The sequence below is a fragment of the Chinchilla lanigera genome, unplaced genomic scaffold (assembly GCF_000276665.1).
Source record: "Chinchilla lanigera isolate Chin_1 unplaced genomic scaffold, ChiLan1.0 scaffold00112, whole genome shotgun sequence".
In the NCBI taxonomy this organism is placed as follows: Eukaryota; Metazoa; Chordata; class Mammalia; order Rodentia; family Chinchillidae; genus Chinchilla; species Chinchilla lanigera.
In genome coordinates, this window is record NW_004955513.1 from 5101497 (window position 1) to 5123098 (window position 21602).

A 21602-nucleotide genomic window follows, 5' to 3' on the forward strand; every position below is an offset into this window, starting at 1 on the left:
GCAGACTCCGGGCACACAGGACCCGCCCGGCTTCCGCGGAGAGCGCGGGCCGCAGGGCGGGAGACCCTCGTCCACCCCGAGCCGCCTGTCCCCGGGCGAACCGTCCGGATCCATGCGACCGCACCAGGCCGAGGGCTGACGGCGCAGGCGCAGACAGCCCGGGCGAAGGGAGTGCGCGCATGTGCAGTGCTCACAGCCATTTGTTTTGGTTTGGTTTTTTTGCGGTATAGAGGATTCTGCACTAGACCTAGGGCGGGCCACGGAGCTATAGCTCCTGGCTTTTTTAAAGCTTTATTTTGATAGGGTCTTGCTGAATTGCCTAAAGTGACCTCGAACTTTCGATCCTCCTGCCTCAGCCTCCTGGGTAGCTGGTGTTAAGGCAAAAGGAAAAGAAGCAGGAATAGGAGCTCAACAAGACAGGTTTATTTCAGAGCAAATCTGAGAGTCACCGCCCTGGCACTAGAGACCAGACCAGCTCATTCTTGTACAGGCTATGGGGCCTTTATAGGGTCATGAGCATAAAAATGAGGGGCCATGGAAGGAAAAAGTCACACTGGGGCTTTGGGGTGTTAGGACAAAGGAGCCGCAGCTCGCCCAGCCATCTTGAGGACCCACAGGGAGTTGCATGTAGTTGTCAGGAGCAAGGCTGAGCCCCGCCGGGATTCTAGGGTGGAGCTGTGCTTCTGCGCTCATCGGAGGACGCTTTTGCCCAGGTGGAAAAGCACCGCAGGGGATGGGACACTTCCGCCCAGCGTGGATGGTGGGATTCCTTCAGCTGGGGTCACAAGCAAGAGCCGCCTTGGGCGTCTCTTTGGCCTCTGGAAGGCTGTGTGATGGTGACCTGGTGCTGGGCCCCTTTCCTGTACGCCCTTCCGGGCTTTCAAAAATCTTTTGAGGGGCACCTGTAACTCCAGCTACTTGGGAGGCTGAAGCAGGAGGACCACAAGTGTGCATCCTACCTGGATTAATGAGACTGATTTAATGAGATCCTGTCTCAAAAAGAAAGGAAGAAAGAAAGGGACAGGGACATGACTCAGAAGAACCTTGGGAATCAATCCTCAGTTCCATATAGAAGTACAATTTTTTGAAAATACCACTAATTCTGAGGCTACAGGGCTAAGCAATACATTATTAGTTGCCTCCCCTTGGGGTTTGCTGTAAATGACAACTCTGAAGCCAACCCACTGGTCACACTGTTCCCCAGCACAAGTTGCTTCCTTTTTTTCTTCTTCTTCTTTTTTTTTTGGTCTTTTTGAGACAGCCTCATATGCAGTTCAGGCTGGCCTTGAACTCACTTTGTAGCCCAGGCTGGCCTCGAACTCACAGTGATCCTCCTGCCTCAGCCTCCTGAGTGCTGGGATTACAGGCATGCACCATCACACCCGGCTTGCTTCCTGTTCTTAGTCCTTTCCTAACTTAAAACTCTCCCCAGGAAGTAGGAAGACAGGAAGCTGACTAATCAGTAACTTTTCTCTAGGTTTACAGAACCCAGGAAGGGGGATTTAGCTCAGTGGCACATCGTCTGCCTGGCAAGCACAAGGTTGTGAGTTCGATTCCTGGTACCGGAAAAAAAACAAAACAAAGCAAAAAAACAGAACTCAGGAAGGCTGGTGTTCTGTGGTGATATCCACATGTAGGCCAGCAACATGCTATGTGTTCTTAACAAGTGGAAGCCTGCTTAACTTGGGAAACAATGTGTTTGGTGTGTATGGGGGCCGCCTAGGAGATGCAAGTCCATTACTGCAAGAAGTCCCGGCACCTGGGGGCGGAGGCAGATCTGGAGCCAGCATGTCCCTCTCTCCTTTCCAGCTACTGGGTGGCTGAGGCATGAGGATCAAACAGGGCAAAAAGCCCTGCCTCAAAAATAGAAAGGGCCAGAGATATGGCTGGGCGGAAGAGCATTAAGCATGCACGAGGCCTTGGGTGTAATCCCCAGCGCCAGCACCTCCTGGGAGCCCTTTGTGCCCCCAGAGTCCTTTAGGGCAGAGCTTTGAAGATGACAGCCCTGCCATTTCCCAATGGTTGGCTTGTGAACCAAACCTGATTGCTTCCCACCAGCTGCCCTGGCTCTCTGGGCCCAGTGTTGGTGTCCTGCAGGACAGTGAGGTGGGGACAGGGCTGGCACTGTCCTGCAGGAAGTGTGGACTCCTCAGCAGCGGGGCCAGCAAACAGTCCAGAGTCCTCCAGTTGTACAAGTTCCAGCTGCTGTGCTGAGCCCATTGCAGTGGCCCTGGGTCCCTTAGTGGGAGTAACGCTCCCCACTTGATGACCTGCCAGGGGTTTGTGGTCATCTGAGGGGGTGACTTGGACAGTGCCATTGGGCAGACACGCAGCTCAGGTGGCCTGGAGCCACACCCCAGGGATTGCAGGGTCCTTTCTGCAAAGCCTGGGCAGCCGGACAGGAAGTCCTGGGTCTGGGAAGAGGCACAGCCTGTGGCGGAGGTGTCTTCACCTGTGACTCTGATAACTGGAAACTAATAGTAAAAGATGGCACGGGGAGTGAGAGAAAATATCTGTAAATCCGCATATATAATTTTTAAAAATCGTAAAAGCAGCACCCACCTTCAGAAATAGGCAAAGTATTTGAACAGACTTTTCCAGAGAATATACAGAAGTGACCAACAAGCACCTGGAAAAGGCCTGACATCAGGGGTCCTCAGAAATGCAAACGTAAGAGCACCTCACCCCGGAGGACAGGAGGAGCCCAGCAAGGTGGGCGGGCAGTGTGGTGCTGGGCACCTGTCACCCAGCCCTGTCGGGGTAGAGCGAGGACTGAAAGCCAGACCTGCATCAAAATAAAAAGAGGCGGGGCTGCGGCTCAGTGGTAGAGAACTTGCCAAGCATGTGCAACGGTCCTGGGTTGGATCCTCAGCTCCATAAAAGAAAAAGACAAGGCCCTAGAAAGGAAGGAGCACTGCGAGGACGTGCTGACCCACGCCTGTCAGTAGGAGGCCTCATGGCCAGGAGGCCACTGTGAAACTTGTGCTTGGAAAGTTGAGCGGATTGCAGATTCTGTGCAAGCCCACTTCTGTACCCGCAGAAAGACGTAATGTCGAGGCCGCACAGGTGTGTGTGCACTTGTGTTCACAGAAGTGTGGTCCCCAAGAGCTAATGAGGGGCAGCAGCCTGAGTGTCCATTGAAGACATGCAGCTCCCCAGGGCGGGTGGGAGACAACAGGTGTGGCGGGGACCCCCCTCCCCACTGCCCCGAGGTGACTTGAGCCTGGTGCTGGGCGTGGTTGCTACACAGAAGGCCGGGTGTTGTGCGGCTCAGCTTTCGCGGTGCACCGGGAGCAGGCACGTCCACAAGCCCCCGGGGATGGTGGCTGCGGTTCCTGTTCTGTGGGGACCAGGTTCCCTTTGGGGTGGTGGGTAGTTTGGGACACACATGATGCGGGTGGCAGCTACACTGTGAATGTGCACAGTGCCTCAGCGTGGTTAAATGGTGAATTTTATGTTGTGCATGATTCACCACATAAGCTAGCCCTACCCCAAGGGTGTGGGTGCCCCAGGATTGGCACTAGAGCTTGGGTGTGTGAGAGAGCCCCGGGCACAGGAGCCAGCAGCTTCGACATCTGTAGGGCCGAGACCTAGTGGCGCGGGGCTGGGCACCCTTTAGTGGTCTCAAGGGTCAGGTGAGGTGCTGTCCCTGCAATCTGAAGGGAACAGGTCCTTCGGGGAGGGGTGGCTCGGGGCCATGTCCTTCCCCATAGTGCAGACCCAGGCCTACAGATGTGGGCGTGGCCACCCAGCCAGCCTCAGGGCCACAGAGGCCCCCGAGCTCTGTTTCTGCAGCAGGGTGAGGCTGCCTGGCTCATCAACCTTTGGGGGCTCTGCCTGGGTGACCCCGGGTGCACACTGGAGGTGTGGGGTCCTGAGTGAGGGTGGGGAGGGGCTGCCCGAGTTCCACGCAGCCCCATGGCTTGTGACCTCCTCCTGGGGGTGGAGTGGGTGCTGTGACAGGGATGCTGGTGTCACGTGGTGGTCTCACACTGACCACAGCCCTGATGCTGCTGCCACTGGGGCCACGGCCTGGGGACAGGGAAGGGCCGGGGCCAGCCCTCCCCTCAGCCCTAGCCCCAGGGGGGCCATGCTGGCCAGGGATGGTTCAGTTAGGTGTCCCTTCTTCTGCAGCTGCAGGGGCCAGCTCTTGCCGGTGTCCCTACAGGACAGGGACCCCTGAGATGGACACGGCCCTGCTGTGCTGTGCTGGCTTCAGGCTACCTGGTTGGTCTCCGACATCTTGGCCTGGCCACTGCCTTTCCTGGCACACAGGGTCCCACTCCAGACAGAGGCTTGGGCCCTGGTCCCTCCGGCCCTAGGGCAGGGCCACACTCCCCGCCTGCCACACCCCAGGGGACCTCCGTGTTGTGATGGCCCAGCCACTGCTGTCACTTGCACAAACCTGGCGCCCCATTCTTGGAGCTACTGGCTGTCTGTAGGGCCCTCCCTCCTTCAGCGACCCTGGGCAGCCTGGGCTTCCCTTCTTCCCTGGCCCTAGGCCCTGGTCATAGGGCTGCCAGTGAAGCCAGGACAGGAATGTGCTGAGGGCAGAGCAGCTACTTCGGGGCTGTGCGGCGTTGGTGACATCCAGGCCCGTGATGGCCCCAGGGGCCGGGTGAGCGGACTGGGCTCTGAGGCGCAGATGAGCTGAGGAGCCGGTGGGGAGAGTGGGCGGGACCTCAGGCTCCCTTGAGGATTCTCTGAGCCCTCCTGAGAATTCCTGGGTCTCCGTGGCAACCATCTCCAAGGGACACAGTCAGTGCTCAAGAACCTGGTTACTCGGAGAGAAGGACTAGCGGGGTGGAGCACTTTGTCCGGGCTTGGGCGCCAGCTCTTTTCAGGGTTGGCCAGACCCAAGCCATCACGTGAGGTATCCCTCGGTCACGTGACTCGACGCACGTGACCACCAGTGCCGGCTACAGAACTAGACATGGGTCCACAGCGCGGGGAGACAGTGCACCCCCGGGCCAGTCCCTCTGTCCTGCTGCTGGGCCTGGCGCTGCTCAGCCTGGGGACCTTCCAGCCCTCTGGCAGCCTGTTTGTCCGGCGCTGTGGGGACCCCGAGTTCCGGGAGTACTACTACGAGCAGCTCCTGGACCACTTCAACTTTGAGAGCTTTGGTAACAAGACCTTCGGGCAGCGGTTCCTGCTGTCAGGTGGGCCGGGCCCCGGGGGCCCGCAGCCCTAGACCCCGTCCCCCACACCCCTGCGGCCCTGGCCTCACCACCCTGCCTCCCACAGACAAGTTCTGGCGGCGGCCCGAGGGCCCCATCTTCTTCTACACGGGGAACGAGGGCGATGTGTGGGCTTTCGCCAACAACTCTGGCTTCCTGGTGGAGCTGGCGCGGCAGCAGGAGGCCCTGCTTGTTTTTGCGGAGCACGTGGGTACCCCGCCACCCCCGGGTCCGGGAGGCTGGGGTCTGGGTGGCGGGTACAGGCTCAGTTGTGCCCCCCTGCACACAGCGGTACTACGGGCAGTCGCTTCCGTTTGGCGCGCAGTCCACACAGCGCGGTTACGTGCAGCTGCTGACCGTGGAGCAGGCGCTGGCTGACTTCGCCGTGCTGCTAAAGGGCCTGCGGCGGGACCTCGGCGCCCAGGACACCCCGGCCATTGCCTTTGGAGGGAGGTGGGTCACTGGTTTCCCCGGAGTCAGTGGGGCGATTAGCCTTGCACCTTTCCCTCTGACTCCCCCTCGGGGCTCCAGGCTGCATCTGTGACCTCGGAGGCAGGAAGGGGGAAGGGTCCTAGGACCCTCCGCCCCGAGGTCAGGCTGGGTTGCCAGCCTCAGGGACCTCTTCCCTTGGCCAGCTACGGCGGGATGCTCAGCGCCTACATGAGGATGAAGTATTCCCACCTGGTGGCAGGCGCACTGGCGGCCAGCGCGCCTGTCGTGTCTGCCGCAGGCCTTGGTGACTCCTACCAGTTCTTCCGGGATGTCACAGCGGTGAGTGAGGATCTAGGGGTCCCCTGGGCCAGCCCAGCTGGGAGCAGCACCAACTGTTGTGTCCCCTCCAGGACTTCTACAGGCAGAACCCCAGCTGTGCCCAGGCTGTGCGTGATGCCTTCCAGCAGATCAAGGACCTGTTTCTGCAGGGAGGTGAGATGTGGCCGTCCACACCTGCATTCCACACCTGCTGCCCTGCAGCTGCCCACAGCCTCTTCCTTTGCCCCTTCCCTGCAGCCTATGATCAGATTAGCCGTGAGTTTGGGACCTGTCAGTCACTCTCGGGCCCAGAGGACTTGACACAGCTCTTTATGTTTGCTCGGAATGCCTTCACCGTGCTGGCCATGATGGACTACCCATACCCAACTGACTTCCTGGTCACCCTGCCTGCCAACCCTGTCCAGGTGAGGTTCCTTCCCTGGGGGAGGATGCTTTCCCCTGCGTCCTGAAGGCCACTGGCTCTCCTCCTGGGACCAGTGAGCTTGGAGCTGGTGGGGCTCAGCTGAGGCATGCTGTGGTCTCTCCAACCCAGGTTGGCTGCGACCGGCTGCTGAATGAGGCCCAGAGGATCACAGGGCTGCGAGCGCTGACAGGTGGGTCACCACGTGTGGGGCAAGTGTGGGACACTAGCATTGGCGGGGCCTGGGGGTGGGCAAGGACCTGCAGCCCTGGCCTGGGCTTGTGGACCCCCGAGCTGCTCCTACCTGCCTGGCCTGGGCAGGCAGGGCAGGCAGGGCTGGAGTATAACAGGCCACCCTGTCTAGCAGGAGGACATCAGGTCCCACTAGGCTGCCCTGGCAGTCAGGCCATAGCTGATGGGAGAGCCCAAGGGTCTTTCCTCACAGACATGTGGAAGGGACCTGAGCCCATCCCCTGCAGGCTCTTCTGAGGGGAACAGGTTGGTGGCCACTGTCTCACACCCCTTCTCCCCAGGGCTGGTCTACAACATTTCTGGCACGGAGCGCTGTTACGACATCTACCAGCTGTACCGCAGCTGTGCCGACCCTACCGGCTGTGGCACTGGCTCTGATGCCCAGGCCTGGGACTACCAGGTGGGTGTGGGTGACCCGGGCTGGCAGGGTGGGGTGGGGGGAGTGTCCTGCCACCTGACCTCACATGGCACCCCCAGGCCTGCACAGAGATTAACCTGAAGTTCAGCAGCAACAATGTGACTGACATGTTCCCCATCCTCCTGTTCACTGAGGAGATCCGCCAGCAGTACTGCCTGAACACATGGGGCGTGTGGCCCAGACCCAACTGGCTGCAGGCCAGCTTTGGGGGCAACGGTAAGCATACTGTTCTCTGCCCATGCCAGCTCAGGATGTATACCAGTCCCTCACTATCCTTGCTGTGTCCCTTTTAGACTTCAAGGCTGCCAGCAATATCATCTTCTCCAATGGTGACCTGGACCCCTGGGCCGGTGGGGGGGTGAGTCTTGGCTGGCAGGGGGCCTGGGTGGTCCCGTGCAGGGCTCCCCACTGCCAGATTGGACAGAACCAGCTTTGCTTCTGCCCACCTGGGCACTGGTCCTCACCCACTTTGCTCTGAGCCCTCTGACTTTTCTCCTGTTTTCTTATCCCCTACTGTGGACTCATGTCTGGCTGTGACCTTTCCTTTCCACTGGCACTTCTGAGGCTTCAGCTGCCCCAAGTTACTGCTTTCACTGTACCCTGGTGGGTGGGCCCAGGGATGCAGTGGGCCCTGCCTGACTGGAGGTTCCTCCCACTGCCCACAGATACACAGAAACCTTAGCGAGTCTGTGGTTGCAGTCACCATCCATGGCGGGGCCCATCACCTGGACCTCAGGTCAGTGGGACAGCCCCTCCGCCTTTCTGAGTCAGGTGGAGGCTGGGCCAGGTGGGAGGGGCTCAGGTCTCCACCCACCGTGCTCAGCGGACCTCGCTCTTTGCAGAGCCTCTCACCCAGAGGACCCTGCGTCTGTTGTAGAGGCGCGCAAGCTGGAGGCCAGCCTCATCTGGGAGTGGGTAAAGGCAGCCAGGAGTGAGCAGCCGCCCCCCCAACAAGGCCAGCAGGACTGACTGAGGGGAGCACCTCAGGGGTTCCTTGTGGACCACAGTGGCTAGCCCAGGGCAGGGCTGCTGGTGCACAAGGGCACACGGCTGAGTGGACATCTAGGGCCAGGCCGGGCACACCCTTCCAGTCCTGTCCAAGGCCCTCACGAGGAGCAGTCATTGTGCACAGCTGCTGAACCAATAAACGTTTAATAAAGCACAGACTCTTCGGTGCTGAGGTCGGTATCGGGTAATGACAGAATGCGCTCTTTCCCAGGGTGACGCCCTGGACAGCGCTCCACACAGGGTTGGGGCACTGCAGCCACACCATGCAGAGCACTGGCTCCCTGCACGGCAGTTGGTCCCTGGCCCCCAGGACAGCTGCTGTCTCTAAGTCCCCAGCCTTAGCCACCCTGCCCTGGCAGCACAACTGCAAGCAAGGCTGGGTGCCAGAGGAATGGGTGTCCTCAGCTGCCCACTTGCGAGCCCATGAGCCTGGCTCAGGAGGGCACAGCACAGCCACCCTGTGTGGGGAGGGCTAGGGACGCATCGGCTGGTCCTTTCCCACAAACACTTGAGAGCAGGCATTTCAGAGGAAGCCCCTGGGCACCTGCTGTCCCAGGAGGGAATGGGGCTGCCACCCTGACGCCGAGCTGCAGGTGGCCAGAGGACAGGTCCTGCCCACCTCATGAACTGGGTCTGCAGGGGCATGTGGTGCAAAGGCCCTGTGCTGCCTGTGCTCTTGGCTTTCCAGGCAAAGAGGCCCCAACCATGGGCTCCTCAGGGTTCACATGGGAGTGGAGTGTGCTACCCTAGGGGGTGCCCCAGCCTGGGGGGCGGCATCAGCCTCAGGATGGGGGCACTGCCCCTGACACACCAGGACAAGGAGGACCACACAAAGGCACAAAGACCCCACTTCAGGCGGGTGTGGCATAGGCGCCTCCTGTCCTGGCCACAGGGTACTACCCAGGACGAGGGTCCTCCTCCACCATAGGAAGTGGCCCCATGCGAGATGCAGGATAAGGGACCTCCACAGGCCTCTCCCCACCCACAGGGACCCCTCACTTCTGGGCACTGTCATGGGCAGAGGGAGCTGACCACATCCAGCTGAGAAGTCCCATTCCATCTGGCAGCCTGGGCCCTGCAGAGCAGCCAAGAAGATCCCTGAGTCCAACATGTAAACACCACAGCAGGCCACGGCAGCCTGACACCCCTGCACTCTTGGCTGTGGCTCAGCTGCCTCACCGGCTACCAGCCAGCTCCTCTCAGAACGCAAGGGGCTGGAGCAGCCCAGGTGACCAGCGGTCCTGGGACCACCACATGGCTCCCTGCAACAAGTGACAGGTGTTCAGGGGTCAAGACTGACGATCCGAGTGTCGTCAAGGAAGCTGGAGGCTCCCGTGGACTAACCACCCTGAATCCCATGCCTGCTGACCCCATGCCTGCTGACCCATGCAGAGACAATGGCCAGGGCAGGAGCACAGGGACCCTCAGCAGCTGCCTGCTGCCACCACACAGGCACTGTGAAAACACCCAGGGCCCCAAAAGGCAGCTGCTTCCCTCCCACAGGCCCAGGCTGGGAGCCGCCCCTAGACAGGGCTCCAGATGGGCAGCGGATGGGCTTCAGTGTTAAATACGTAGTGGTCCAGGCTGAGCAGGTCTCTATCGTCGGAAAACAACAGGTAGAGGTACTTGAGCGTCTCGCCCAGGAAGAAGCTCTCCATCTTGTCTCTGGGCTCTGGCTTGTGGATGCTCTGGACGTTGTTGATGGAAGAATAGCCACCAGAGCGGACCTGCATGAGAGCCCAGGCCTCCACACAGTCTTCAGGACAGCCACCCCCTACAGGCACCAACCCTGGCTCCGGCCCCACAGTGGGCCTGGGGATGCAGTGCCCGGACGGAGGGGTCTCCAGGGCCCAGTGCCTCACACTGGTGGGGAAAGGGCAGGGGCTGCTAGAGGAAGCCCCAGGCCCAGGGCAGCACGCAAAGAGCCAGAGGTTGGGTCTGGGCATGTGTGGCTGCATTGTGGTAAACAAGAGCCAGGCCAGACACAGCCATTCCTGGATCAAATGCTTCGTAAACGGCGGGCAACAGGTATGGGCCAGGGTGGGGATCCCTCCCAGAAAGCCATGGGCAGCCACCAGGCACAATAGGCCTGATGCCACCAACACCCATCAGGCTGTGCGCAGCTGAGGTGCAGCCACAGAGGCCCAGCCTTCCCTGCCTGTGCAGCAGCACCCCAGGGTGCCGCCTACCAGACCCCTGGGGCACCCAGCTGTGCTGCAGCCAGCACCTGTGATGCTGGCACTGACACTCACCCGCGTGTGCTTGTTGAAGCTCTGCAGGATTTCCCAGCCCCAGTCCTGGTACTTGCGGTCCCCCGTGAAGCGGTACAGGTAGAACAGGCTCTCTACAGTCTCCGGGCGCAGCAGATTGTGCCTGTCAGCCGGCTGTGGGCAGAGGCAATGCTCAGGCACAACCGAGCTCTCGGGTGCACCACCACCCCAGTATGGCCCTGGGCTCACCTTGACTATCACGTCCTTCAGGCCGGGCTGGGAGAAGGTGTTGAAGTGGGCAATCTCAGGGCTCAGCCCTGTCTCCATCTGCTGGTTCATCTGGTAGCAGGTCTCCATGAGCGCCAGGGCCAGCTCCATGTGTTCGGTGGGCAGGCCGTGGTGGACGCCCAGGGCCAGTGTCCCTGGCAGGAAGCACACCAGGTGGTCCTGGAATCAGAGGGGCTCTTCACAGCTGGATTCAGGTCCATACCACTTGCCTGCCACCATCCACCACCTCAGCTCCACACTTGAGGGGAGGCGTCCCCCAACAGGGAGCGGGGGCACCAGGTAGATGAGGGCCCAGACCAAGCACCTGCTGCCTGGGAGCTCCCGGTCCCTGCCCGGGACTGCTGTCTGCTGGGGACCTGAAGGAGCCTTGCAGGAAAGGCAGCTGGCCAGGGAAGGATCCCATGTCCTCCTGGCGTGTCGGTAAGGCATGGGACAGGGACGGGGTGGGCAGCAAAAGTCCACCCTAACAACACTCATATCTCTTGGCCCAAGTCCCTTGTTCCTTCTTTTTTGGTTTTTCTCCGGTACCGGGAACCGAACTCACGACCTTGCACTTGCCAGGCAGGCGCTTTTGCCGCTGAGCTAAATCCCCAGCCCCCCTTGTTCCTTCTAACACGCAGACTTACGAGCCTTAGAAGCCATCGAGAAAGTCCCTGCCAGCCCAGTCCACATGACTCACCATCTTGGCACTGAAGCGGCCGTGGGCAAGCTCCCCGACGAAGGTGAGCTTCTTGGGCTCGGAGCGCCGCAGCAGGTGTGCTTTTATCCCCTGGACAGCTGCGAGGTAGTCCTCCAGCAGCCTGTGGACACAGCAAGTCAGCGTCCCCTGGCCAGGCCAGCACATGACCAATGGCCGAGCCACACGTTCACGTGGGCAGATGCCATGTGCACAGCCCACGATGAGCCCTCACCCCATGCAGGCACAGTGGGGACACAGTCACGCCCAGCCTGCACTGCTGCAGGTGCTGGACAGGACAGGACAGGAGAAGCAGGGACCCGGCCCGTGGGCAGCAGAAATGGCCTCACTGTGTCTCTGTCTTCCCGCCCTGGATCCACTGCTTCAGCAGGTACTCGTAGTAGCTGTCAGCCCTGGCGCCCAGGGTGAACACGCCCAGGTGGGTGAAGAGGCCACTGTGCGTGTTGATGAACATGGGCACCAACCCGTCCTTCTTCCCAGACAGGGAGTGGATGTGCCTCGTCACGTTCTCCACGGCCTCCTGCGGCAGACGAGGGACTGCTGTGGGGAACCTTTGCAAAGGTCTGAAGAAAGCTCCCTAACAGTCTACGAGGCCAGCACCATTGTGTCCAGAGCCATACAAAGACCATGAGAAAGGACACTACACCCAGCTGCCGTGAATGCTGAGCAGAAACCTCAACGTCATGCTCCTGCACTGGGCCCTGGCTTCCATTCCCAGAGGGGATGCCTCACACGCTCCTCCAAAGAGCGCACACATGCGCAGAGGTGCTGTGCTCAATGTCACCACACTGGCGAAAGGCGTCAACACCAACATCGCCTCCCACCACGAGGCTGGCTACCATGAAAACAGAATAACATGAGCTGATGAGGACATGCATGAAGAAACAGGGTGCCCTGGGCACTGTGCCGGGGACGGGGGGGGGGCGCGGGCAGAACAGCACAACCACATGGGCAAATAGGCTGGCTCACCACAGAATCGCACAGGACCACCACCCAGCCCAGCCATGCCAGGTCGAGGTCCAGAACCCGAAGAGCCAAAACCACCTCTCTGTACACCCATCTCCGAGCAGGCATATCCACCGCAGCTGAGCTCACCCGTGTGAGGGACAGAGGACAGCACCTCAACGCTGTGGTGCGGACCGAGGGGCCAGGCACCAGCAGGACCAGCTGTGGGATTCTACTCTTGAAGAGCCCAGCACATAATTGACAAAAGGGGTGGGGCAGGGATTGTGGGGCCCAGGGGAAGAACGTGGGTTTTTGTTTAATAGGGACACTTTCAGTTTCACACAAGCAAGAGAGCTAGAGATGGCTGGTGGTGCTGGCCACAAAGCATTGTAGAGTACTTAATGCCAACGAACTGTACAACTAAAAATGCTTAAGAAGGTAAACTTGGGGCTGGGGATATAGCTCAGTGGCACAGCGCCTGCCTGGCAAGTGCAAGGTTGTAAGTTTGAGTCCCAGTACTAGAAAAAAACCAAAACCAAAACCAAAACCAAAAAAAAAGAAGGTTAATTTTTTTAGAGGGTCTCACTTTGCAGTTCAGGTTGGCCTTGAGCTCACTATGTAGCCCAGGCTGGTCTCAAACTTACAGTGATCTTCCTGCCTCAGCCTCCTGAGTGCTGGGATTACAGGTGTGCGCCACCATGCCCAGCCAAGGCAAAGCCTGCATGTATTTTCTTACAGTAAAATGTAAAAAAACAACAAAGTGGTGGCAAGATGAACACACACACACACACACACACACACACACACACAGAGCTTCACTTGTGACTTGGAAGGGTTAGCTCCTGCAGGAAGCACGTCCAACTGGAAATGCACCCATCCTACCCGGAATTTCTTAACCCCCGTGAGGCGAGAGAGCTCCCGGAACTCCAGCTGGATGCTCGTCACCTCGGCCACTGTGCTATCTGAAGTCCACCGGGGTGGGTGGGCGACTCCAGTGCCAATGTTCACGTCGGAGTACGGGATCTTGGAGGGCGTGGAGAAAGCAGGCATCAGCCGGTTTCCAAAGTCTTCCTGGCATAAAAGCACAGCAGAGGATCTATGTTCCAGGTCCCGAGGGCCTCTCCCCGCATCCCTTCATAAGTAGGGGAAGTGTGGCTCAGTGGCTCAGTGCTAGGCAGCTCTTTCGGAGGGCGCCTTGGAGGGAAATGGCACCGCGGGGGCTCAGACCCACGAACAGAAGAGTCAGATGCATTCAGAGACAACGCTGGAACATCCCAACAAGCCACCATAAGGGATGAGGCAGGGAGGCTGTGGCCTGAGTGGGGACACTCACAGCTTTCCTCAGGAACAGGCTGTCCCCCGACAGGTGGTAGGCACTCAGCAGGCCCCCGAGGATGCGGATGGTGCTCTCAAACAGGTTGACATCCACATCTTTCTCAAAGTTCAGCTTTGTTGATACCCAGTTCCTGGCTTCTTCAAATTCTGTAACAAGAGCAGGGTTCAGAAGCAGACTCACGGTCTGTCCCTCTCCCCAATCCTCCACATTCCTCCTGAGAGAAGTGTTCCTGCAGAGTGTCAGGGCCTGCTGCACCTAGAGGTGACCCGGAGGCTGTCACCACACAGACAGCAAGAGGCAGCATAGCAGCCTTGGGGAGCACAGTGGCCCCACAAGCCCTGTGACGCAACAGCCGAGCTAGTCACTGGTGGTCCTCAAGCTACTAAGCCACCAAGGGAGTGTTTTACTACCAACTCTGGAAAGCCCAAAGACACTCTGCCCAGTAAGCTGGACCGGGGATCTTATTTTTTTGTTTGTTTGTTTGTCTTTTTGAGACAGAGTCTCGCTATGCTGGCCTTGAGCTCACTTTGTAGCCCAGGCTGGTCTCAAACCTGCAACAATCCTCCTGCCTCAGCCTCCCGAGTGCTGGGATTACAGGCACGCGCCACCATGCCCGGCTGGACTGGGGATCTTAGGAGGACACCAGAGATTGGGTCATCCCGTCCCCTGCAGAGCAGGCTGGAGATGTCCCCTTGGCAGCCCCCTCCATTCCCACCCTTAGCTCTCCAGGAGGCCAGGGGACAGCTGCTCAGACTGGGCCCTGGATGGCAGACACAAGATAGGTCCTGACCACAGGCAGCACATCCCCTCCCATGCCCAAGAAGGCACAGCCTGCAGCCAGAAGGAAACAGTGCCATGCTCTCAGAGGCATGTACCTTTCTTTAGACTCACTAGTACCTTTTTTTAGACCCAGAATCCACATGGTATCCAGGGCATCGATCAGGGTGAGACCCAGGCCAAACCACTCGCTGAAGGACCTGGACAATGGCTTCAGCTCATCGTGGCCCCAGGAGAATTTGCAGTATCCTTTCCATGCATGGAGAAAGGCCTCAATCACCCCTTTCTGGCGTGCATTCGGGGAGCCTGGATGGGAAAGCACAGGTAGTGGGGATGCTACTCAGCTTCTGGAGCACAGGAGACCCCCCTGGTGGGGCCCTTATGTGATCCCAGGTGAGCATGGTGGGAGGCATGTGGAGCAGAGGGGCAGGGAAGCCCGAGCAGAGCAGTGATTCTGGGGACCAAGGGGCTGCACTGGGACCTCAGGGACAGCCAAAGCATGCCAAAGTGGTGGGGCCTCCCCATGGGGCATGCATAGACACAACCCTTCAGGCCACAAGAGCTGGGGGCTCTAGAAGGGAAATGGTGCCACGGGGGCTCAGACCCACAAACTAAAGAGTCAGATGCATTCAGAGAAAAAGCTGAGGGGTTGGACACCACCCACGATGCAGAAGGAAGCAGCAGAGGTGCACACCAGGCTCACACAGCACTTCGTGAACATGGAGTTGGGAGCTTTCACGGCGTGGGGACAGCGAGCAGGTCCTTGGCTGCACACCCATCCTTCCAGCAATACCCCAGGAAGCTTTGCCCTCACCCAGTGAGTGGTGTGTGCGAGTGTCACACAACACGCCCTCCCTCGAGGTGAACACCCTGCTCATGGCCATAGCTTTGCTCAGCAACACCTAAGGCCACGTTGACCCTGACACATCCCTGCTATGCCACTCATGAGTCTACGGAGGCAGCAGCAGCAGGATGGCGGGTACCACTCAAGGCCAGGGCTGGGCCATTCCCTGGCTGCAGAGTGGGGACATGGAGGCACTCTCACCTCAAAGAGTATTGTGAGAACAGGGCAGGCACTCACAGAGCTGCCATGCAAGGGCCCCTTGGGCGCAGGGGTAAGTGGACACGCAAAGGGACAGTCCTGTGGCCAAGGATCCATGGCACAACCCAGCCCAAGCATGGAGCAGTGAAATCAGACCTCCCGAAGCCAGCACAGGCTGCAGTAAAGCTCCTGCGGCCAGGCATGCAGATGGGGCCAGGGCCACCATGGTGAGATCGAGGGCCAAGTGGCACAGGCTGGGCTTATGCCCAGGGAGGCTGAGCGGCAGAGGTCCCTTACCAGGGTCCGTCTGCATCCTCGCTGCTGGCACAGAGGGCACAGTGGAGGCCACTACTCTTCTTGAAGGGCGTTCGGTGCCCTGCTCAGGCTCAATCACTGCTCCCCGCCAGCTGTAAGACAGAAGGAGGGTGGTGAGGACTCTGCCCCCATGAGCCCCAATCCCATGCCCAGAGGGTTCCAACTCCAAAGCTGCCATGGCCACAGATGGACAGGGAAACAGGCAAAGTCGGTCAGTCTTGATGCCTTCCAGCAAGGGTATCTGCCTGTGGAGAGGACAGTGCCAGGACTGCCCATCACCCAGGACCCTGGGGTCAGAGACCAAAGCACAAAGAGCCCAAGGGTAGTGGAGCTCAGGAAAAGTGCCAAAACAGAGGGACACAGTGGCCCCAGATGAAGGCTTCTATGCTTGTGACCACTCTGTGTAGCCAGAGCCCAATGTGGAAGCCCCGCGCAGCCCCTGCTGTGGGTCTGTGCCATGCCGGCAGGCAGGAGGAGCAGAGGCCTCCCTGTAGCATGGCCCAAGGAGGCTGGGCCACAGCGTCTCTTAGAAAACCTGAACTGCCTTGGTCCCAGGCTTAGCTGGACACACCCCAACTCCACGGGGACTGTGTCTTGGGGGTGCGAGCATGGTACACCCCGACTCCACAGAGGCTGCGTCTCGGGTGCGAGTGTGGTACACCCCGACTCCACGGGGACTGTGTCTTGGGGGTGCGAGCGTGGTACACCCCGACTCCACAGAGGCTGCGTCTCGGGTGCGAGTGTGGTACACCCCGACTCCACGGGGGCTGCGTCTTGGGAGTGCACGCGTGGTGCCCGGTGGCTGAGTGCAAGTGCCCTTGCCTCTGGAAGCTGCCCCCTCCCATCCAGATGGGCTCCCACGGCCCCACCTGGTCTGCCTGGGACACTGCTCAGGAGCAGAACTCCCGGGGCGGGCCTACTGGGAGGCTGCAGGGCCTGTGCCTGATTGCAGGGAACCTAGCCTGTCTCTCAGCCATGACCATTTCCAGCAAACATCAGGCAGGAAACGTGGCTGAAGCCTAGGGCAGCATCAGTGGGATGCTGAGTCCCTGACACTTGGCAGGCTGGCAGGTGTCAGTGTCTAGTCCCTGAGCTCTGCTCACTGCCAGGCCAAGGGCGCAGGAGTGGGAGAGTTACCAGGCAGTTGTCCACCCCACAGCCACCTGCCACGTGGGGCAGCCCTGTCCCCACTGCACCCTCCACATCACAGCCCCATTCCCAGAGAGCTATGCCCACTGGGAACAGGGGCCACAGAACGGAGTGGCTCTGACCTCTGGCCTTAGAAGAGTGACTGGGCCAGGTGTGGTGACTCAGGCCTGTGATCCCAGCACTCAAGAGGCTGAGGCGGAAGGACTGCCCAGCTTGGGCTGGGCGACATAGTGAGTTCCAGGGCCAGTCTGAATGAACTACATAGGGAGACCCATCTCAGGAAAAGAAAGAAATGTGACTGCATAGTCAAGTTTCAATGAAGACAACTTTAGAAAGCATACTCCAAGTCCGGTGGGAAGCACAGTGTAGACAAGATGCCAGGTCTGCCTGTGAAGCTCGGGGCTGGCCTGTTACTGAGTAGTCTGAGCTGCCCATGCCTTGCTCTCAGTACCTGATGACTGTTCGCTGTGGAGTTTCTTCCTGGCGAGTGTCCCTCGGGGCGGCCACTTGCTCCTTATCCTCACCCTGCGTCCCGTCCTTGGTGTCTATGTTGGGGGCCCTAATCTGCAGACGGGGTGGTCCCCGCCGGATATGCTTCCAAGGTTTCTGGACAAAAATCACAGGCACAGATGAGAACAGCTCACCTGCCTACAGGCGATGCTTCTTGGCAGACCCAGGACTCTCTGCCCAGGCATACCCTCCCGGGACAGGGACAGGGAGGCAGGGGAACCACAGCCTCGGCCCGGGAGCTGGCAGGGAGCCACAGCTCTCCACCCCAGACCGAGCAAGGCCCCTGCCTCCGCCCACTGGGCAGGCCTGCCACCAGCCGAGGGGCGTCCCACCCTGTCCTCAGTCTTCAGTCCTTCCACAGCAGCAGGCCCACTGCTCCACCCTTGGCTTATCTGTGAGTGGTGAGAGAATCCTCAGAGACAATGTGGTACATCAGGGTAACCCAAGCCCCAGACACCCAGCTAGCAGACGTGCCTGATGGGACATGCTACAATGTGCAACAAGAATCCAGACATACACCACACAGATGCCAAACTCTCATATGAGTACACACACCTGCCTCCAAACAAGCAGAAACCAACGTGCTATGTGCTTCAGTGTGGCCCTTGGGACTTGTCAGCTTCTCCAGGAAAACCACCCTGCGCATAGACCTTCATCCCTTCGTCCAAGACAGGTTCTGCCACCCAGTGGTACCCAGTGGCCCCCAGTCAACTCTGAGCACCACATACTGTGGGCTGGGACTCTCCTGGCCTTTCCAAACCCAGTCTCTGCCACCATGGGGTCAACCAGACACTGCTCAGCTACACAGATGTCGCTTTTCCCAGCAGGCTTGCTGGGCAGCCCCGATCTGCCTCCTGCTGCTCTGTACTTCCCGTGGAACATGCAGCAATCCGAAGATGACAGCCTCTCTCAGGCAGAAAGAGCAACACCCCACCTAAAGTGATGGTGGCCTCAAGCTCACCAACAAACCCTCTAAGCTTGGACCCTGGCCAGTGGACAGAGGCTGGGTTACTCTCACGTCGGAGCCATCATGGGAGGCAGCTTCCTCCAGTTGTGCTCAGGCACCCGGGACTTGGCTGCCAAGGAAAGCCCTGAGGCCATGCCAGCCAGGCACACTTGGGCCACACGGACAGCACTGATTGACACCCGAGGCCCAAGGGTAGAAAGCAGCCTGAGTGGGCACTGGCCCACTCTCCAGGCACTCGCTGAGGCCCTGCTTGTCCCCAGCCTACTCTCGCTGGTATGCTTGCTGCTGGCTCTCTTGCTGCCTCTGTCCCATCTCTGGACTCCATGCTCCCTGCTCCCACACCCCAAATGTCCCAGCCTGGTACCCCAGGTCTAGGCCTGGCCCTTCTCCACTCTTGCTAGACAACATGCACCATCTCTACCGGGGACCCTGTGTCCACCTGCCATCACCCCATGCTGCGGAGTGTCCTTCCATCACCAGGGCCCCCACAGTGTCTACAGTCCTGTTCTCCCTGCATCCCACCCCCTCTTCTGAGGCTCCAACATTGCACGCCCACCTGGCTTCAGCCCAGCACATGTGTCCTCCTGCCAAATTTTCTAACACCTCCATGCTGCTCACACCCCTTTGGACAGCTGCTCCCCAACTCAGCCCTGTGGGAATTTCACTTCCAGAAATATACTTCCTGCGCCTTGTCGCTTGGGTAGTGTCAGGGGTTAATCCTGCTCTGCTCATCCTGACCACAAACGGGCTTCTCTGCCTGCAGGTGGTATCCTCAGGGAGCTGCCCCAGCCCGCAGCACCCATTCCCTTCCTGTCTCCCACCTTCTGCTCTTTCCATTCACAACCTACAGCTTATGCTGCAACCTGACCTGTGTGCTGCTGGCCTCTCACTGCCTCTCCTCCTGGCCTGGAGCCCCAAGCCAAAGACAAGCCTTCACCACTGCGTAGCAAGCACCTAACACAAGAGCCAGCCATAGTGGGTGTTGAGACAACAGAGGTGACCGTGCCTCTCTCCTCCCCAGCACTCATGCAGCCAGCCCAGGACAAGGGTATGTGAGGGGAAATATGCAGTGTGTGGTAGGTCAGAAATTGTGCTCAGCCTGCCTGAAACAGTACTAAGCACCCCAGAATACCTGGACCAGAGCCTCGAACGACTCCACAGAGTGTGAACTGCAGGTACCTGAGGCAACATCGTGAGCATGTTCTCTGGGCTGGCGTCCGCCTTCTGAGGAGCTGGTAACACAGGTGGGTTTGCTGGTTTCAGTCCAGGCATTTCCACCCTCAGCCTCTCCCCTTCTGTGGGGCTGCCGCCTAGAGCTGCAGAGAGAACCCTTCATCTCAGCGGTGCCACCAGCCCTGAGGAGGCTTAGAGAAAGGGTTACACAGGAGGGTTACACAGGTGGCCTGGAGAGAGGGTTACCCAGGTGGGCTCTGAGAAGTCAGAAGGAACCACATAGTTATCCACTCCCCATATGTTTCCCCTAAACAGTGTCTGTTCCAGAGAGCACAACATAGCGCCAAACAGGCACCCTGTCCGCAGTCTGCAGAGCCGCAGCTTCCCCAGTGGCAACCATCTTAGAGGAGCTTGGGGGAGGCTCTGTGTCCTCCCCAGAAGTCTGCTGGGCTTTCCCAACACACCGCATCGGGTGCTAGGACAGCAATGGTCAGGACTCAGTGTTCAAGCTCACACTTGACATTCTCTGAAGGAGAGAGGCCAAGGACAGCAGCGCTGACCCCGGATACCCAGACAGCAGTTATCCGGCACCAACTACATCTGTTGCCACAGTCAGGTGGTTACACACAGCTCTCTCTTCCTACCCCTCTGCTTTTCCTGCTCCCTTGCTGCTCCCTCCATGCCTCCTGGAGGTGTTACAGTGAACTTCGGGACAGCATCTGCCCTTAGCCCAAGTACCCTCAGGCGCCACTGGTGTTTCTGGTACCTTTCCACTGGCTGGACAAGTGGGTGTAGGACAGGAATGCACACAGAACCAGAAAGGCCAACAGGAAAAGAATCACGTTCCGCTGTAATCTCGACAGCTGCTTCCATTTCTAGGGAAAGGGCAGAGAGTGACATTTCTTACCGAAAACGTGACAACTGAACCTCTCTCACTGTCACAGACCGAGGGAGGGCAACAAGTTCTTCAGAAAGACCCAGGGGTCGGTTGTCCCCGTCTGCGTTCGGAAAAGCTCAGGGTCAGCAGGGTTTGCCTTGCTGGACAGCACCGCAGGTGGCAGGACATATGGTTCCCGCACACTGACAGTGACAACCAGAGACCTTTCTGCCCGGTTGCCTGGGCATTGCAGAATGACTCCTGCGATGCCCGTGATCTGGCCCCGGGCCAGGCACGGCAGGGCATCTACCCTATTTTGCCTACGCGCCCTTCAGCCGGAACTACCACGAACACCCCAGCAGGGAACTACGTGGGGTGTATTACTCGCTGTACTGAAGAACGCAGGGCTACCGCACAGGGTTCAGGGACTTCCGAGGACTGTCGAAGCCCGGCGCCCCGCGCCCCGCGCCCCGCGCGCAGTGCCCGCTCCGCGGAGGCCGCCGCAGCACCACCCTTGCCTCACCCTCCAGCACGAGCGCCGCCGCCGGCTCTTGTTGTTATCGTAGCTCTCGCCTAAGCTCAGCGTCACCGAGATGAAGTCCCGGTGAGGCGCCGGCGGCGGCGGGGGGTACATGGTGACGTTGCCGGCCTTCGAGAGCCCGCTTGATTGCGGCTTCAAAAAGCCAGAGTCTGAAGCGGACCGGGGACGGCCATCGCTTTACAATCCACACCCCGCCCATGGCCCTACAACCGAATGCGCACGCGCCCTTTCCTCCGCCAATCTGCGCACGCGCTCTGTTCGCCACGTCCCTCTGCGCATGCGCCCTCCTCCCGTGATGCACAGTGCGCTCTTTTCCTACGCACGTCGCCTACGTATTGAACGTCGCCGCTCCATCACACGTGATTGCGTGTGCGTCCGGATGCGGCAGAACGGATCGCACCGTAGCGCTTCCAGGCGTCTTTGCCGGACGTCACGTTGCTCGGTTTCCGCCCCACCCGGTGTTCCGGCAGGACCCACAGGGTCGCGCCCCCGGGGGAGACGCCATCCCTGGGGCGGACGGCGGGGCCCATGTGTGCTCCTCCGCGTCTGCGCGGCGCCCCCCCCCCGCCCTCCCGCAGCGGGAGCGGGAGCAGGCGAGGCCGCACTGGGTGGACAAGGTCTCCAGGCCGGGGAGGCCTTTGCGCGGCCCACGCGGGTCAGGTCGCGTCTTGGGCACCTGGAGTCCGCCCGGCGCCGGGACCCCTGCCTCAGATCTAAGTCGACCGCGCCACGCTCCTCCCGGGTCCCGA

At 59.7% G+C, this 21602-nt stretch overlaps 2 protein-coding genes across 5 annotated transcripts; one reads left to right on the plus strand and one right to left on the minus strand.

The window, feature by feature from the left end:
- The first annotated feature begins 4336 nt into the window (after positions 1-4336).
- Dpp7 (dipeptidyl-peptidase 7) lies at positions 4337-8180 on the plus strand. 2 transcript variants are annotated; one of them, XM_005408580.2, is made up of 12 exons: positions 4337-5159; positions 5245-5384; positions 5467-5630; positions 5813-5948; positions 6020-6101; positions 6186-6352; positions 6481-6541; positions 6882-7000; positions 7078-7234; positions 7312-7376; positions 7684-7754; positions 7861-8180. In XM_005408580.2, the coding sequence occupies exons 1-12, from the start codon at positions 4934-4936 to the stop codon at positions 7985-7987; spliced, it is 1515 nt and encodes a 504-aa protein (XP_005408637.1). In that variant the 5' UTR covers positions 4337-4933; the 3' UTR covers positions 7988-8180. The 2 variants fall into 2 exon arrangements, with proteins under 2 accessions (XP_005408637.1, XP_013362163.1); XM_013506709.1 differs by having other exon boundaries at positions 4686-5123.
- Man1b1 (mannosidase, alpha, class 1B, member 1) lies at positions 8155-21072 on the minus strand. Of its 3 annotated transcripts, none has more exons than XM_005408579.2 (13): positions 20836-21072; positions 20202-20310; positions 19442-19578; positions 17237-17391; positions 15619-15728; positions 14400-14585; positions 13500-13648; positions 13112-13237; positions 11551-11741; positions 11204-11324; positions 10486-10683; positions 10279-10410; positions 8155-9753 (listed from the first exon to the last, which is right to left on the minus strand). In XM_005408579.2, the coding sequence occupies exons 1-13, from the start codon at positions 20944-20946 to the stop codon at positions 9550-9552; spliced, it is 1929 nt and encodes a 642-aa protein (XP_005408636.1). In that variant the 5' UTR covers positions 20947-21072; the 3' UTR covers positions 8155-9549. The 3 variants fall into 3 exon arrangements, with proteins under 3 accessions (XP_005408636.1, XP_005408635.1, XP_013362162.1); XM_005408578.2 differs by having other exon boundaries at positions 13049-13237; XM_013506708.1 differs by having other exon boundaries at positions 13049-13237; positions 19395-19578; positions 20836-20927.
- Between the last annotated feature and the right edge of the window lie 530 nt (positions 21073-21602).